Source organism: Bidens hawaiensis, unplaced genomic scaffold, assembly GCF_021521415.1.
Source record: "Bidens hawaiensis isolate Kalapana, Puna unplaced genomic scaffold, B.hawaiensis_p1.1 tig00035002_1, whole genome shotgun sequence".
Lineage (NCBI taxonomy): Eukaryota > Viridiplantae > Streptophyta > Magnoliopsida > Asterales > Asteraceae > Bidens > Bidens hawaiensis.
In genome coordinates this window covers 22,692-41,352 of record NW_027496067.1, presented here as the reverse complement: position 1 = coordinate 41,352, position 18,661 = coordinate 22,692, and the positions used below count along the sequence as shown (strand labels likewise).

Below are 18,661 nucleotides of genomic sequence, written 5' to 3'. Positions count from 1 at the left end.
TTTCCTTTTTGTCAACAGAGACCACCTCCAGGGTTTTGTTGAATTTATTGAGGGATTCAACAAGATCGTTGATGTTTACGGCTTCCCCCTCAGCCGGTTTTTTCCCCCTGGCGTCCCTTCCCAATGGCCGCCTCCTCGGCGGTGAAGACGTTTCCTCCCCCGCAACGTTTAGGTCGAATCCAACCCGGCAATCCGACCCGTCCGTTGTGCTGTACGCTCCAGACGAACTAGTTTTAGTCCGTTTCGGCCCTACTTCCGCATCAAGGTCCGGCGCCACCAGCTCAACCCACTTGGCACACCTTCTCAACCTCTCCCACAACTTTACACCGTCCCACGTCTTCACCGCCCCATACCTCCGCAGGCACTCCTGCTTCCACTCTTCGACAGTGAAATTATAGACCGCCAAATCGTCACTGCCACTTGGTCTCATACGACCGGCGTTCCTGTTGAACAGATTAGTAAACAAGCCGACAAATTTTCTAATTTCGGTCCACCGACCCGAAATCATATCGGGATTCCGCTCTGTACTCCCAACGAGCGAATAGAACGTCTCCCTAACCTTTGTCCAAAAGACCTTGCTCTTTTGGTAGTCGGCTGCAAAATTATGTAAATAAATTTGTAAGCCATTTAACTTTTTTATTTAACTTTTTATTTACAATCATTTTTAAAGACGTTAAAACAATTACCGCAACGCCGATCCTCAGAAATGGCTATCCAAGCCCGACACAGGGCTTCCTTCTCATCCGATGACCACGGAGTGATTTTCCGTTTCGCCCTTCCGGTCGAAGCCGAACCCGACCCGTCCGTTGCAAGTTGTTTTTTCCGGTGGACGCGTCTTCTTTGTCCCGCAGCTTCACCTTCTGGTTCCGGTTCTTGTGTCTCCGGAACTACAAAGTTAGGAGACGGTTGCATGTTGGATGGTTGAAAGCCGGATGATTGTTGCGACCCCGAATAAAACATCGGTTGTTCCGGTGCCGACCATAAATCGTCGTAAGGGTAATCTGAATCTAGGTTTGGGTACCAATTTCCAGACATGTTTTTAAAAAAAGGTTTCGAAGATAGGGTGATTTTGGGTTTTGGGTGTGGTGTGTGATATTCGTTTTGGTTGTAGTATGTGAGAATGGTTGTGTTTGATATGTATTGTGATATATGTATTGTGATATATATAGATGATTTTGTTAAAAAAAAAAAAATATTTTTATTCATTATTAAAGCCTTCCAACGGCTCTTTCCCATTTCCCACAGCCACTCACGCGCGCGAGCCTCCTGGCGCCTGCCTCGTTTTCCGCTCTCGCGCCCCTCTCGCGCCCCTCTCGCGCCCCGGTGGTGTGGCTCTCGCGCCCCGGGGCGCTATCGAAGTCCCTCACGCGCCCTGACTAGCGCTCCGCACCCCTCAGCCTAATATGTGTTCTTGTAATATAAAGTTTATGTTTTATACACCTAAGCTAACCAAAAGTACAAATTTAAAGTGGTCGAGTTAGATACCAACTATGACCAAATTATTCATACATATACAATGTATTTCCTCATATCACATCATATCACTGGAGGATGCGCCATAAACCGAACGAATGACTATTTGTCTATTAGAATCGATAAATATGAACTAAATCCTATTGTTATCCGACCGTTACTGTCAGCTTCATATCCATTATACATTAGAGATGGAGATGGTCAATAAACATATTGGGTAGAAACATTCAAAATTCATTGCATGGATTTTCAAGTTCTTGATCTCATTCTACTATCGCTGCCAAAACATCAAGCTGACTACATACAAAGACAAACAAACCATTCGATGACATGTGGCTTCCCATCAACGCTATTGTCCTCCAACGGATCTACTGTACAATCTCTAGCGGCGTTCTTCAGAAAACTCTAAAACGAGGCTCAATCATTCATATTAAATTATTTTGTTAGTAAACAAAATTAATAATAAGATAACACAGAATGTATAGTTCAAAAGAACGAACTATAAAATTTTTGAGAAAATATATATGTTTGATGTGTTATAGTCTGACCAAATGAATCTTTTATATATGAGTTGAAGCATCATAGTGAATTGTTGCAATTATTCACGAAAGGCATGACATGCAATAATTATAACCACCAACATTTGAGAAGCACCGTCAATAGCTGCAACTTATCCAAGTTAACACTTATTGGTCAGTTGCTACCGATCAATAACACTTGCGATTAAAGATTTTGTTACAACTAATGCGCAATTGTCTCTTGATTAGATGTCATTGTTTTTGATGAATTTCTCTTGCTTTGTCAAGGATTGTGCAAATTGATCATAAATATACCACGATAAAGCAAATCCATTAATTAAGATGATCATTAATTATACCACTAAGCCCTTAGCACCGTCTCATGTTGTCAAGAAGGCGTTGCCCCTTTAAACCCTTGTGGTGTAGGGATATTGCCTGCCCCATTCAACCTTATTCAACCTTAGAGACTCCTTAGTATCGAATTCAAAATAGTGTTGAATGATCGTGTAATTCACATTGCCTAACTCGTATCAATATCTATTATGATTTTGCGTTTTATTCACTTCATACTATCCAAGATAGATTGAATTACAAATTTTATAATTAATCAATATATATAATCCAACTCTCCCTAACAATTAACAAAACTTCACATATTGCAAAATATTTGAATTGAATATATATTTACTGAAATGTTTGTTAATTCAATAATTTGTCAAGTGTGACTAAATAGGCCTGAATTATTGATTCATGAGTTGCACTTATCATGTTCATATCAACTCGAAAGCATAAAATAAAAAGTGAGAGAAACTAAAACTAGCCTAATATATATATGTATCTGTGTCACCCTGACCACTCATCCTACTATACCACCAGCTGCATATATAGCCAAATATTCCAGTACACTGAGCTCACAAAAGCCTGCTGCCTTTTTTGTTTTCTTTACTTTTAACCTTCATCGATCTATCCATCGAATCAACACTACTTATTCATTCTGCCATTAATCCTTCAACCCCATTTAATAACAACCTAGCTACCTACCTGGTTCATTTCTTTGCATATTGTGGAACCCCATATATATATATTTTCATCTTTGCCATTAATATTATTATTATTATTATTATTATGCAGCAGCACCTGATGCTGATGCAGCCCATGATGGCAGCAGCTTATTATCCCACCAACAACGTCACTACTGATCATATTCAACAGGTTTCACTTCCATTCCTTCATCCTTCAGATGTTTACAGTCTTTTTATATTTGTAACCTTTTAACTTTTTGTTTCAGTTTCAGTTTCAGTTTCACACACTAGAATCCACTGTGTGTGTAATTGTTCACAACTTTATTATTGATCTTTTTATGATGAATATTTGTTTTGTTTGTTTTCTCATCTGCAACAAGGTTTTTCTATAATTACTTTTTCATTGCACACTTGTACTATATACAAAAGTCATGATCTTGCATGATCTACTCATGAAACGTCTTTTTTTACGTTTATATGGGTGTGGCACGGGACGGCCCCACCTCTTAATTGTCCGTTTGACCGGTCAACTTTGCATACTTTTGTGTTTCTATGTTAACCGGCAAAAAAAACAAGATTTTGAACCCAACCCAAAGGTATTGTGACATGACCATAGGTGTATTATTTTGAAACAAGGGTTTCAAAAACTGTTTATTATTATTAACTATTTTTTTGTTGCATTTTATCAAAAACTGGGTTTGTGATATCACAATATTCTTGGTTTATAAATTACAAGTTTTTAGTTCTTTTAGCCAGAGTTTTTGGTGAAAAAAAAAAGTACCCTTCTAATATTTAACATCTATTGAAAAAAAAACTTTGAAGAGGTCGAAACACAACAGACCTGCAGACCTGCTAGCAATCATTGAGATGCTTTCATGTTCACAAGAAGAAAATCTTTTATTTTTAATTATGCTTCATTGTCCTGTCAATATTTACTTTTTTATTTGTTTCATTATAACGTTCACTTTCAAAATTTATTAGTTAATTTTCAAATTTACCCTTAAACACACAACTAACCTAAATAAAACAATATTGATGGACCCAATTTTCAAGTTATTATTTTAATTTCGTAAGCAAAAAATGTAATCATTCAATCTACCTTTAACTTTGTGTTTTTCAAACCATGACACTTTTAATGGGTCGGATGAAGTATTATTTTATGGAGGGTCGTTTTTTAAAGATTAAAACTGTCCAAAGTCCACTCTGTAAGGTCCCACAGTGGAATATTTTTCGTGATTTTATGAAGTATCTTTTCTTTTTTTATGTTATATTTATCCGCGGAACCCTCGTTACCATAGTAAGTTTTTGTCCATACTAATTTTAATATTTCAGACTCATCCAGAAAAATAGTATCAAGAGAAACTCATCACTATGAAAAAACCCCTTGAATGGTTTCGTCCGTTTTTTTTTCTTTTCATTTTTTTTGTGTGTGTGTAAAAGATACATATATTTTATAGTATCTTTGGGAATTATTCAATCTGCATGTCGAGGTATAGGGAATAATAAACGGTGTTACCGAAGATTCTTTATTCACATCAATACCTGAGCTTGTGTATTTTGATTTGTTCCATAATTCTTTTATCGTCTTTTGTGATATATGTTTTATATTCTACAGTGATATTATAGTTATTTTGTTTTTTGTTTTCCTTTATCACGTTACAACTTAATTACAATATAGCGGGGATGATATATACCTGTGTAGCATGTAATGTATGTTGTGAGCAAAACCATATAATAAACCTTGCATTTTTCTAATTTAAAAAGTTTAAAATCAATAGAAAAAATGCTTACATTTCTCACTCAAGAAATTCAGAAAAATAAATACGAAGAAACTAGTTTAATTGTTTGTTTACGTATGTAACCAGTAGGTGAACTGAACAGTACAAGATTAATAGAATTAACGTTTATACAAATTAGTTTTGATAGACTGATAGTTGTTTATATACATAATCTACCCATATAAATTTACATGTAAAATTGATCCTTTTTATTATAACAATTTAATATTTTGTAATGATTTTACCTAGAGTTGGATACAATATATAATCTAGATTTTTGGTTTGGTTTGGCGGTTTCGAGTTTAAGGCTTTAGTTTTCCTTGGTTTACAAGTGCAGTATTTGGATGAAAACAAGTCTCTGATCTTGAAGATCGTTGAGAGCCAAAACACAGGAAAAATGGCGGAATGTGCTGAGTGAGTATTTCTATTTTGACCCGGCCTCTTGTGTTACTTTTGATTTAACCTTTCACCAATTCACCATAAGACTTTGTTAAATGTGTTACGCGTCTTAAAAGTGATCATGTATTACATATTTTTCGAAAGGATCGTGGATTATATATTTATTTGATAGAAAAATTTCATGTACTTTCTGAGTCACATGAGCTTTGCTTGTTTAAGAGACTTTATCTCTGTCACTAAGGCCAGCAACACGAGGACGATTATTTTATTATATAAGCTAGAGTCAAATAATCAGTCTAGGAATTGTCAAAAGAAAACTTAGTCTAATATCCGACTATTTAGAGTTCTTCAGAATGCAAATCCCCAAGTGATAAACTATATCAAACAACTCTTGGTGGACAAAGTATATGGCGATAAATTCAACATAAGTTGAAGACTTAAGCGGTAATAAGGGGGTGTTTGGGATTATTTAATGTGTGAGTTAAAATGTTTCATAAGTCATAAGGAGGTAACAATCAGGAATCTCAAACACCCCCTAAACTAAATTTGGCTTGTGTCAATGCGAACCGTACTCTTTGACCAACTCTTGGTGATCAAAGAGAACGGTAGAGGCATTTTACCGTGATCTTGTGGACAAGACCACCAACTCTTGGTGGACAAAGTTTATAAACTTGTTAGAATTCTCATTAAACAAATTAACACGTGGTACACCAACATTTAAATGGTTTATAATGGCAGATATCAGGCAAAGCTTCAGAGGAACCTTATGTACCTTGCTGCCATTGCTGATTCTCAACCTCAATTACCTACTCTTCATTCTCAGGTACATCAATATTAATTCTTATCATTTTCAAATCACACTCTTAAACCAACCATTAAAAATTAAATAGTTGTACATTTATGACTCAGTATCCTCAAAGTGGGATGATGCAGCAGCCCGGAGGTCACTACATGCAACAACAACAACAACAAGCGCAACAAATGTCACCACAAGCACTACTGTCAGCACGTTCGATGATGTACGGCCAGCAGCAGTGCTCATCACTGCAACAGCAGCACGCGATGCTAGGCATGAATTCGGGCAGTGGAACCAGTGGGCTTCACATGCTACAGACTGACAACAGCAACGCTGCAGCCAGTGGGACACATCTAGTTGGAGGGTTCCCTGATTTTGGTCGCAAGCAAGATATTGGAGGCGGTGGCTCGAGTAGTGGAGATGGTGGCGAGACGCTTTACTTGAAATCTCCTGACAAAGGTAATTGAAACTTGTAAGAGTCTTTGTGTTGGGAGATGGTTTAGTTTGCATGTTATGAAGTTGTTATGGTAGCTTGTAGCTTTTAAACGTTTATGGAAGTTGATGTTTTGGGTATTTGTTGTCTGGTTCACTTCGCAACTCTTGATGTTCGCTTTCTTAATGTTTATATATGGGTGCGCTGGACTATCCGATCATGTTATTTGGATATTCAAACACACAAAACTGAACACAGACAAAAAAACAATAAACAAACACGGGGATTTAAGGTGGTTTGGTCTAAATTCACCTAGCTACATCGACTAGTGGCGGCTAGATATTGTTTATTAACTGATAACTGATATCGTACGTTGTGATTAATGACCTACAACTCTTCATGGTAAAGGATTTTTGTAATTGTTGTCGATGAGTCTGTGACCCCAACTATTCATGGTAAAGGATTCTTCGCAAGAGAGACCGACGAGGCCAATAGAGAATCACATAGAGCTACTCCAATGTGGCACAACGCTAAGACCATCTCCAACAGTTTGTATATCACTGTCACATCAGCTTTCTTAAAAATCAGTTTTTTTTACTCAAACAATACATATTCTCAAACCACCTTTACATTTCCAAATCATCACTTGCTTTTACATTTATTTTAAATAAGAATTTCACATTACTATAATATATTTAATTTTTATAACTTTTATTTAAATAACTAGCAATATAATAAAAATTTAGTAAAAGAATAGATCAACTAAAATAGATAATAAAATCGAATTAAGCCATTTACTAAAATTGATCAAAACTGAGCAATAAGCTATTTGCTTAATCAATGAGTAAAATCCCAATTTGTGATTAAACTCCTACACATAAACCACGTCGCATATTACCATCGTCATTATAGGTTATAATAAAAGATCATTCTTCCCTTCCTGTGAGGCACATGCCGATCTAAACGGAAAATAATGGATAGAGTTAGCCTAAGAGCCAAAACCTAAAACAAATTTAAACATTAAAGGTTCATTCGTTCAAAAGTTTTATTTTAAGCTGAAATAATTTAGAGAAACAAGGGCCAAAGAACAATTTCCTCTGTATCAACTTCAAGTTCTTATAATTATTATTTGAGTTAATTACTCAAATCCCCACGCGTTTAACATGAATTTTACGTATGCTTCCCACATTTCTAAAATTTCATGTATGTTACGCGATTAATAATGTTTGAATTTCTTACCATATCACGCTAACTCCTTTCTAGTAACATATAATTATATTTAACCATACCAATTTAAGTAATCAGGTTAGTATTGATGTAGGTACCAGGAATTGAAACAAGAAATTGAGATGAACAAGATGAAGATACAAAAAGGATTTTAGGGTTTGTATTAACAAGAAGTATGAACTGAATTAACAGACTTACTCAGTCTTTTTATACAAACAAGAAAAATAGAAAAGTTACAATATAAGTCCTCTACTTCTAGAACAATCAGTATTAACCCTCTAACTGTCTAACTAACTTGGAATTACATTTTAATCCTCCAACATACTCCCCTCTAATTCCAAGCATCTTGTAGGTCTTCTACACCAAGCAAGAACCTCATTTCAGTGAACTTTACCCTTTGCAATGCTTTAGTCAAAGCATCAGCCTTTTGCATACTACCGCTAACAAATTCCACCCGAATTTGTTCTTTCTCTATACACTCTCTTATAAAATGATACTTTGTATTAATATGTTTACTTCTGCCATGAAAAACCAGATTTCTCATTAAAGCAATAGCTGACTTATTATCCACAAAGATTGTTACCATTTCTTGCTTCTTGCCTGTCACTTCTTCTAACAGCCCATGTAACCACAGAGATTGACATGCTGCAGAGGTTGCAGCCATGAATTCTGCCTCACAAGAAGACAATGCAACAATTTGTTGCTTCACAAGAATGCCAAGAAACTGGAAAACTATAGTAATAGAACACACTCCCTGAAGTGCTCTTCCCATCATCACTATCAGTTAAATGATTACTATCACTATACCCCACCAAACCTCCACCATCATGCCTCCCATACTTAATGCCAAACTGCATATAACATATCTGACCAGATGCTTTATAGCCTTCAAATGAGCATCTCTTGGATTTTGCATAAATCTACTCAAATAACCAACAACAAAACATAAGTCTGGTCTAGTTTGAGTCAAATACCTCAAAGAACCTATCAGTTTCCTGTACTCAGTTGGATCCACTTCCTCTCCACCCTCAGTCTTGAATAACTTCAAACCATGTTCCATAGGAGTTTTTGTTTCATTGCAACCTTCCAACCCAACCATATTGACTATCTTTTCAGCATACGCAGACTGCTTAATCATGATTCCATCTTCACTTTGTGAAACCTCTATTCCCAAATAATAGCATAAGAAGCCCAAATCTGTCATTTCAAACTTTGACCTCATTTGTTGCTTAAATTCATTAATTTCCATTTGATTACTTCCTGTCACAAGTAGATCATCTACATATACCCCAATAATCAAGGTTGACCCGGACTTTATCCTCACATAAACAGCTTGTTCATGTTGGCATCTTTTGAAACCAAACTCTTTCAAGACTCTATCCAACCTTAAATTCCATGCTCTAGGAGCTTGTCTTAGGCCATAAAGAGCCTTTGACAACTTATACACTTTCATCTCAGCCCCTTTCTTTTCATACCCTTCAGGTTGTTTAACAAAGACACTTTCTTTTAACTCACCATGCAGAAAAGCAGCTTTTACATCCATATGGTAAACTTTCCAACCCATTTTGGCTGCCATAGCTAACAACAGCCTTATAGTCTCTATCCTTGCAACAGGAGCAAAAGCTTCCTCAAAGTCAATCCCTAATTGTTGTACATAACCCTTGGCAACTAACCTTGCTTTGTGCTTTGTAATCTTTCCTGTAGCATCCCTTTTCAGTTTGTAAACCCACTTTAACCCTATTGGGTTACATTTCAAAGGAGGATCAGTGAGTATCCAGATCTTATTCTTCTGAATGGCCTCAATTTCTTCATCCATTGCACGTATCCAGACCTTCTCTTTCACTGCTTCAAGATAAGACATGGGTTCCCCTTCTTCAACAAGAAGAAGTTCAACAAGATTAACATCATCTTGTAGACTAGTACCATATCTAACATTACCATCTAGCACAAAATCACTTAGTCTAGAAGATAAAACAGAAGTTCTACTAGACCTTCTTAATTCAACTTGACCAGAACCATCTACACTTTGGCTTGTAGATGCTTGATTAGCTTGAATTGGTTCAAGCTCTGGCACTGGCCCATCTTCATTTTCATTATGAACATGAGGTTCCTCTTCCACAGATTGAAAACTATCATCTGTGACAAAGAACTCAACCCAACTAGGAGTCCCATCATTCACCTCATTCAAATAGTTTGACCAATCCCAGTTCCTAGCCTCTTCAAACTTTACATCCCTACTAACAACAATTTTCTTATTAATAGCATCATACATCCGATGTGCCTTAGTACCTTCTTCCACTCCAAGATACACCATTGGCATACTTCTATCGTCAAGTTTCTTTAAACCAGGCTTTGTTACTTTTACATGTCCAACACACCCAAAAATTCTTACATGTTTCAAATCAGGTCTCTTACATTTAATTGCTTCATATGGAGTTATTTCTTTCAAGGCCTTAGTTTGAACTCTATTGAGGAGATAGACAGAATGTCTTACCCCTTCTGCCCAAAAGTCTTGAGGCATCGACATAGCCTTCAATATACTTCTGGTCATGTTCAAGATAGACCTATTCCTTCTTTCAACAGTGCCATTTTGCTGGAGAGAATAGGGTGCAGTCAACAATCTTGTGATACCTTCTTTTTCACAAAAATTATTAAACTCAAAAGAAGTAAACTCCCCTCCTCTATCAGACCTTAGAGTTTTTAACTTCTCTCCATACACATTTTCAACCTTACATTTAAACCTTTTAAAATATTCAAATGCTTGAATTTTGCTCTTAAGCATATAACACCACATGTATCTGGTACAATCATCAACCAAAAGCATGAAATACCTATTACCAGCTTGAGTTGTGGGAAGTATGGGTCCACACAAATCAACTGATACAAGTTTCAAAGGTACCTCAGCCCTATAGAATGACTGTACTGGAAAAGAGTTTCTTGAATGCTTACCAGCCAGACAAGCTTCACAAACTTGTGTTGGATGACTTATCAATGGTACTCCCTTCACCATTCCTTTACTTGTCATCTCTCTAAGTGACTCAAAGTTCACATGACCAAGCCTTCCTTGCCATAGCCATGGTTCACTATCAATCTTAGCTAACATACACATTGGTGAACCAATTTTTAAAGTTGCTTTATACAACCTATTTGGTGTTCTGTGCACTTTCAACAGAAGTTTACCACTTCTGTCATACAACCAAAGAAACTAATTTCTCATTACTACTTCACAACCACCTTCAGTAGCCTGCCCAAGACTCAAAATATTACTTTTCAAATGTGGTATATAATACACATCTGAAAGTAATCTTTGATCTTTACTCTTACTTTCCAAGACTATGGAACCTCTTCCTTCAATTGTGACACAAGAACCATCTCCAAACCTAACTCTACCAGTTACATTCTTATCTAACTTTGAGAGCATAGATTGTTTACCTATCATATGGTTTGAAGCCCCATTGTCAAGATACCACACTTGGCTTGACAAAACTTCTGATTCATAATTTGAAGGCACAACTTTAAGTTCATTCAGAAATACCTTCTCCTTTTGTACTTCTGATTGAATCATCATTAAAGCAGGATCCTCATCTTCTTCAGTTTGTGACAAATTTGCCTCCTGGTTCTTAACCTTCACACCAGAACACTCACTAGCATAATGGCCTAAAAGATCACATTTGAAGCATTTAACCTTGGACTTATCTTTCTTGGGTCTCTCTTTTTGTTTCTTGGACTGATCTCGATCACCATCTTTACCCTTCTGATTTGACCGATTATTGGATTCACCCTCATTATTTTCCCCCCCATCTCTTGTTCTTAAAACCTCCCGCCTTCTGTTTGGACTGCCATTGGGAGTAAGTAAGTAGTAGCTGATCATCTTTAACAACTGCTTGCTTATTCTTCAAATTTGTTCTCTCTTCAAAGGTTTTCAACCTTCCAATTGCCTCTTGAAATAACATTGTGTCAAGATCCAAGAATTGTTCAATACCTGCAACTATCTGAATGAATTGTACTGGTACAGCATTTAGCAATTTGTGAACCATTTTCTTCTCTTCAAAAGGCTCTCCCAAATCACTAGCCTTCGATGCGATCGCCGTCATCTTTGAAGCGAAATCATCAATACTATCACCATCATTCATTCTTATAGAGTCAAATTCATTCTTTAAGGTTGCCAAACGGGCTTTCTTGACCCTATCTGCACCTATGAATCTGACCTTAATTGACGCCCAAATTTCTCTTGCTGTTGTGAAATTAGCCACTTGCAGAACCATCTCCTCGGGTAATGATTGGAACAAATACGCAATCGTCGCGTTGTTCTTTTTCACATCAGGATTCACCGGAGCCGGATCTGTGGGTTCGATTACATCCCACAATCCGTGAAAATTGAATATGGCTTTCATTCTTACTGCCCAAATTGTGTAATTCATGGCAGTAAGAACAGTGCATTGAAGTGGGATCGAAGTGTAGTTATCTCTCGGAGGTGGTGGTTGAGGGGTTCCCATTGAAGATCTTCATGTGTATTTCTGTTGAAATAGATTATTTATGTCCAAACGTTTGGATTAATTGAAGGAAATTGAGCGATTACACCTTCGCTCTGATACCAATTTGATGTAGGTACCAGGAACTGAAACAAGAAATTGAGATGAACAAGATGAAGATACAGAAAAGATTTTAGGGTTTGTATTAACAAGAAGTATGAACTGAATTAACAGACTGACTCAGTCTGTTTATACAAACAAGAAAAATAGAAAAGTTACAATATCAGTCCTCTACTTCTAGAATAATCAGTATTAACCCTCTAACTGTCTAACTAACTTGGAATTACATTTTAATCCTCCAACAAGTATCACTTAACCTCACACCTAACTCACAAACCAATTTTGTTTTCTATGAAATTCAAGTTTTTCTAGTCATTTAATCATATGCATGAGCTCGAGATGATATCGGTATCGATCAGTCTCGATCCCAAAAATTCCGATCTTGAAAATTTAAAATATTTGGTTCTGATATTTAAATATTCGGTTTGATACCGGTATTTCATAAAAATTCAGGAAATCGATACCGAAAATGCTGATCGACGGAACTATTTTAGTATTTTAGGAATGATTGGACAAATGTTTCGGGTAATGGAAAAGTACACCACCTTAAATATCCTTGAAAACATCAATATTAATAAAAGAAAAGGCGTATGAGAAAATATCACTACAAAACCCTACTACAGTCATTTCACACAGTGAGTGAGTGAACCTGTAATCACTATGAATTCCAACTCGCCATTGATGAATCAACCTTCTTCTTCTACTTCTATTTATTATTAGTATTAATTTCTCTAGATGCCGAAGCAGCAGCAGCGGCAACAGTTGAATAATTTGAGATCAGAATGTGTACGGAAACAGTCTGATTTGTTACATCGTGATTATATATTGCGGAAAGTGTTCAGGAAAGACGGGCCTCCACTCGGCGTGGAGTTTGATCACCTTCCTTCTAATGCTTTCCAATTATGTCACGTCAAAGGTCATTATTATTATTATTATTATTATTATTATTATTCATCTGTGCGCAAATAAGGATTTAATTGTTTCTAGATATACCGTTGTTCTGTTTCAGCGTCTTGTATTGTTAGATTTTATTGATATTGTGATTAACCTAAAATCATCAAGCATTCGAGCCGAGCTTTGTGAGTCGTTTATTCAAGCTCGGGGTTGACTTATTTATTATTTATTAGTTAATTTATATATATGTTTTTGATTATTTTTATATGTTTTAAGAAAAACCTTAAATGAGCCCAAGCTCAGCTCGAGCTCTTGTAGTACCTAAAGCGAGCCAAAGCTCGGCTGGAGCTTGTATATACAATGTGAAATTAATACATAGAAATGCAAAAGAGGGAACACTTAAAAAAACACAAGGTTTGTTTAGGCTCGACGATTTTTTAAACGAGCTTCTCATACAAGGCTCGATAACTAAACGAGCTTTATATGAGGTTCGGGCTCAGCTCGTTTTGAGCGTTTTATCGATTCGATCTCGAGTAGCTTGCGAGCGAATTGGCTTGTTTGTACCCTAATCGATATCAATTTATCGCTGAACGCGTAATATTGCCCTTTTGACTTTGTAACGTGTTAATCACTATTTTCTTGTTTGAGTAGTAGAACAGTTATACAACACTTACTAAACTGAGCACTGTGAAAGAAACGTGAGTTTATATATCTGTTTTAGGTCTGCCTACTGATGTTTATGGTTCATATCTCGGTATTTCTTTTGATTTTGCTTATTTTTGGCATACGGTTTACTGACAGTTACAGTAGGTTATAGATAGATTTAGTGAAATGAGTATATCTTTTTTGGAATCAGCGGCAGTAATGCAGTATGAATGAGATATTTTGAAGCACTCGTCATGGTTGTATGGACACTGATTATGATGACTGGATATCATTTAAATTTAATTCATCTTAAAGAAAGGGGTCTTTTGGACAGTGTTTTGATAAAAAGAGAGTTGTGTGTGAACTGTGAAATGAAGAAAACCTGAAGGAAATGACTATGTCTATAGGAATAGGAGTTTATGTTTGTAGTAAACACTTGAATGATGTCCCTGTTACTCTGTTAGATATGACATCCACTTCACTATACCTTCTTGCCTTCTGAGTTGTGTTATTTATTTCACTTTATTATTGTTTTTGCTGAGTTTGTCATATTTGTAGTTGTGTAATTATATAATTGTTCTCACTAGATTCAGGAACGTCTCATCGTGCTTGCCAAGAAAGAGCGCTTAAAAGGCAAAAGGTGCGTATTAATATGTTTGTCAAACAATCTGTTTTTGTTGTAGTTGTGATCCATTGATACTATATTGCTTATTATTACGCAGACTTCTAAGCCTACCAATATTGAGGACCAAATTACACCTCAAGGTAGTGCTTCATTCAAACATGGTATGGGAAAAGGTTTGATGTCAGTACGGAGACTTACAAACCAAGAGGGTAATTCAGTCAAGAAACATGGTATGGGAAAAGGGTTAATGACAATTCAGCGGTTAACAAATCCTGGTGCTCTAAACCTCCCAACATTTGTTGACAATCACCATGGAGCTTTTTCTGAGTTTCCACTATCTACCTCACCAAAACTACCTACCCAACGGAAAAAGAAGTCCAAAAAACTGTGACAGTTTGTCTTTATTTCTTTGATCTTTTCATACAAATAAGTGATTTTTGATCAAATATGAAATTGTATGGTGATTCATTTGCAGAGGAGGTTAGTAAACAAAGTACAAGAGAAGAAGTCTTTAGTTAGATGTAAAAAGGTATTATTAATGTATATGGAAGCACCTGCTATATGGGTTTGCATTTATTGCTAATTTATTGTTATTTCTGTTGAAAAGGTGAGATGTGAACAAGTTGATATGAATAAGCAAACGCGTAGGGAAACATGTGAAATTGCTTTGGTGGGAGCGAGAAGTGAAGAAGACCATAGTCAATATGCTATGCTAGTAGATGATGAGGAGCTGGAACTAAGAGAATTGCAAGAAACATCAAATTCACTGGCATGTTGTGCTCATTGTGCGATTAATCGATTGCATGGTTGTTCCCTTTGCAAAGGTCTGGTTCATGCATATGCATTATTATTATTATTATTATTATTATTATTATTTTTCAATTTGTTATAATGTAAAGTTAATTTTTGATTTAAATATGGCTGTAGATTTGCTGGCAAAGTTTCCTCCAAATTCAGTTGGGATGAAGCAACCCTTTCATATCCAGCCATGGGCTTCTTCTCCACAACTTGTCAAGAAACTATTTAAGGTACATGTCAGGTCATTCAGTTGTAATATTCATTGTGGCTTTGTCATACACCAGATACTTATGTTAACATACTCATGGATGTTAAATTGTTTTCTGACTCTTGTTGGCAGACATTTCACTTTGTTAGCACTTATGCTGTAATAATCGGTACCCAGTCCTTCACACTTGATGAGTTTGCACAAGCATTTATTGACAAGGTTAGTGACTATTTTTGATCCAAGTTTATTTATGTTAGAATTTCCATTTAAATTGTTTAGGTTCAATAATCACCATTCACCATATCAACTAAAGACCTTTGCTTTCTAGTAAATATTTTTCATTTCTTGGTTTTTCTTAATTGTATTTCAGGATTCTCTGTTGCTTGGGAAACTTAATATGGCCCTTTTGAAACTACTTCTCACTGGTGTTCAGAAGGAACTGGATAGTGGATTGGTATCTCGTATATGCAAAAATGTTATGTATCGAGGGTTGCTTGAATCAGTAAGCATCATTAACCTTTAGCCTTCTAATTCTTGGTAATCTATTAGTTACTAAAATCTAATTTAAAATCTCTGTTCACAGGTTGAACGTGAAGACACTGGTTTAAAATTATGGAAGAAATCGTTAAACTCCCTAACATGGATAGAGATATTTCGCCAGGTGTCAGTTGCAGCTGGCTTTGGTTCAAAACGTGACAAATTACCTAAGGAGCCTCTCAACAAGGTAGTTAAATACAGAAAATTTCCATGCTCGCTTTATGAAGGTCTAAAAAGTTTCAAGTTGATTAACAGGAAGCTGCTTTGATGGCTAGTTATGGCTTAAGCCCGGGTACTCTGAATGGTGAATTATTCAGTATATTATCATTGCAAGGGAGTATGGGCATGAAAATAACGGAATTGGCTACATATTCATCAGTAAGTTTGACATCTATTCAAAAAATTTGGTAATGTTTGTCTAATAATTTTATATTCTTTCGTGAAAATTGCTGGATTGAAGCTTGCAACTACAACCGATGCAGTAGAGCAACTGATAAGCTCAGTGCTGTCAAGTGATATAACTCTGTTTGAAAAAATATCCTCGTCTGCTTATCGTCTTCGTAATTCCATTCTTAAGAATGATGAAGATGATCATTCTGATCTTGAAGATTATGGTAGTGTTGATGATGATCCCAAGAATATTATTATAAACAAGGATGATACTTCACTTGTAAACTCTGAAATTGATGAGAGTCAACCTGGAGAAATGTGGTTATTGGGACTAATGGAAGGTGAATATTCAGATCTAAATATTGAAGAGAAGCTGAATGCTCTATTGGCTTTGATTGATCTACTTAGAGCCAGCTCCAGTATAAGAATGGAGGTACTTCAACTATTATAATTGTTATTTTCAAGCTTTTAAGATTAGTTAATATAATTATCCATCTCATGTTGATAAATGTAAAAATCTCAGGAACCTGCATCACGCGCTATTCCTAACGTTTATCATATTGGTTCTGGAGCAAAAATAAAAAGATCTACAGCAAGACAACAAGTAATGTTTACTGATATTAACTGCAGCCATATGGTTAATAGTGCTGAGTCAGATACAATCATAGATATGCAGCCTGTTGATTCTTCAGGAATTATCTCAGTGATCCAAAGTGAAAAGGATGCAACAGAAGTAGAAGTTGATGATTTACATCCTATGCAATCAATATATTTGGGATCAGATCGTAGGTATAATAGATACTGGCTTTTCGTGGGCCCGTGTAACACGTGTGATCCGGGCCACAAGAGGGTTTATTTTGAATCGTCTGAAGATGGTCACTGGGAGGTGATTGAAACAGAAGAGGTAAACTAATTACTAATCTAGTGCATTAAGTGGCCCATGTACATACTGATTTTCATTTGTAACTATTTTTTTTCTAATTACAGGCTTTAATCAGCTTAGTATCAGCTTTGGACCAAAGGGGAAAACGCGAGTGCCAGCTTCTTTCATCTTTAAAAAGACGGGAGGCTGTTCTTTGTGAAGCTATGTCCGGTATAGACCAACCAACAGTTTCTAATGAATCTGAAAGGAGTATTTCTAGAGATGACAGCTCATCATCAGCCGTGTCTGACGTGGACAACCTATTGGGCCTAAATTACAACCAACACGTTAATCTAGCTTCTACTAGCATGGCTGTTCCTCCAGTTACAAACAGAGAGCAGTCTAAACAGAAATGGTGTCGTCTTCAACAATTTGATGCTTGGTTATGGCACTCATTTCGGTCTGCCTTAAATTCAGTTAAACACGGGAAAAAGTCCTTTTTGGATTCACTTGCTAGATGTGAAAGATGTCATGATCTATACTGGAGAGACGAGAAACATTGCAGGATTTGTCATACAACATTTGAGCTTGATTTTTATCTTGAAGAACGATACGCCATCCATGCTGCCACATGTCAGGATGACTCAGCTCCCGATATGTTTCCAAAGCATAAAATATTTTCATCACATTTACAGTCACTCAAGGCTGCAGCCTACACACTTGAGGTGAGTCATAGTTAATAGTTAATAATATTAATATTATTGTCTGGTGTTTTAGCATTTACCAATTTTTTTATTTATGTATTATTTAGTCATCCATGCCTGCGGGTGCAATGGTGGGTGCGTGGACAAAGTCGGCTCATAACATATGGGTTAAACGGTTAAGGCGCGCCTCCACTTTAATGCAGTTGTTACAGGTACTTTTGTTTATATTATACATTTATACACAAAGAAATGTTTTAAAGTAGTTAAATGATGTTTTAATCTTGTCAGATTCTTGGTGATTTTGTGGGTTCTATCAATAAAGGATGGGTGTATGAAAGTGAAAGTGAAAGTGAGACATCATTTGATCTTGACTGTGATTTGGATGACATTATTAGAAGCTTTGCTAGCATGCCCCAAACATCATCTGCAGTTGCATTATGGCTGGTTAAACTGGATTTCTTACTTGCTGCTCACTTGAAGAAGGTTGAACTTGAAAAGGCAACTGGCGTGTCTGGTTAACGTCGAGGCAGGAGTTACATTTTTGGTCGTTAGTTAAGATGAGATGAATATTCTTGTACAGGCAGATAGATGGCTAATCAGTTTTGTTAATACTTCACACACGAGTATCAGTTTTTTGTCAGAAAGCTGTATACAGTTCTTCGCTGTAAGTTTTCTTAAACCGAATTGAAATAGAGTTGAATGGTTTTGGTGTTTATACTTCAAACAGAAAATTGTAATTTAAGTTTGAAAATGTATATAC

At 36.2% G+C, this 18,661-nt stretch overlaps 1 protein-coding gene and 1 pseudogene across 2 annotated transcripts; both read left to right on the top strand.

Moving 5' to 3' along the window:
* Window positions 1-3,116: 3,116 nt before the first annotated feature.
* Window positions 3,117-6,650, top strand: LOC143586834 (GRF1-interacting factor 1-like). The gene is made up of 4 exons (XM_077068297.1): window positions 3,117-3,203; window positions 5,129-5,205; window positions 5,929-6,013; window positions 6,100-6,650. The coding sequence occupies exons 1-4, from the start codon at window positions 3,117-3,119 to the stop codon at window positions 6,451-6,453; spliced, it is 603 nt and encodes a 200-aa protein (XP_076924412.1). The 3' UTR covers window positions 6,454-6,650.
* A 6,323-nt stretch (window positions 6,651-12,973) lies between these two features.
* Window positions 12,974-18,539, top strand: LOC143586837 (homeobox-DDT domain protein RLT3-like; annotated as a pseudogene). Its single transcript, XR_013144771.1, has 15 exons — window positions 12,974-13,154; window positions 14,365-14,417; window positions 14,500-14,799; window positions 14,878-14,931; window positions 15,010-15,226; window positions 15,330-15,430; window positions 15,541-15,627; window positions 15,779-15,910; window positions 15,992-16,132; window positions 16,201-16,322; window positions 16,390-16,768; window positions 16,859-17,239; window positions 17,323-17,922; window positions 18,009-18,113; window positions 18,190-18,539. The product of XR_013144771.1 is annotated as a homeobox-DDT domain protein RLT3-like (transcript).
* The last annotated feature ends 122 nt before the right edge of the window (window positions 18,540-18,661 follow it).

What these genes read in the sequence shown, in the direction of transcription:
- LOC143586834 (XM_077068297.1), top strand. Translation starts at nt 3,117, where the DNA reads ATGCAGCAGCACCTGATGCTGATGCAGCCCATGATGGCAGCAGCTTAT. An exon ending in CTACTGATCATATTCAACAG is followed by an intron (nt 3,204 to 5,128) that starts GTTTCACTTCCA and finishes TTACAAGTGCAG; the next exon opens with TATTTGGATGAAAACAAGTC. An exon ending in AAAATGGCGGAATGTGCTGA is followed by an intron (nt 5,206 to 5,928) that starts GTGAGTATTTCT and finishes TTATAATGGCAG; the next exon opens with ATATCAGGCAAAGCTTCAGA.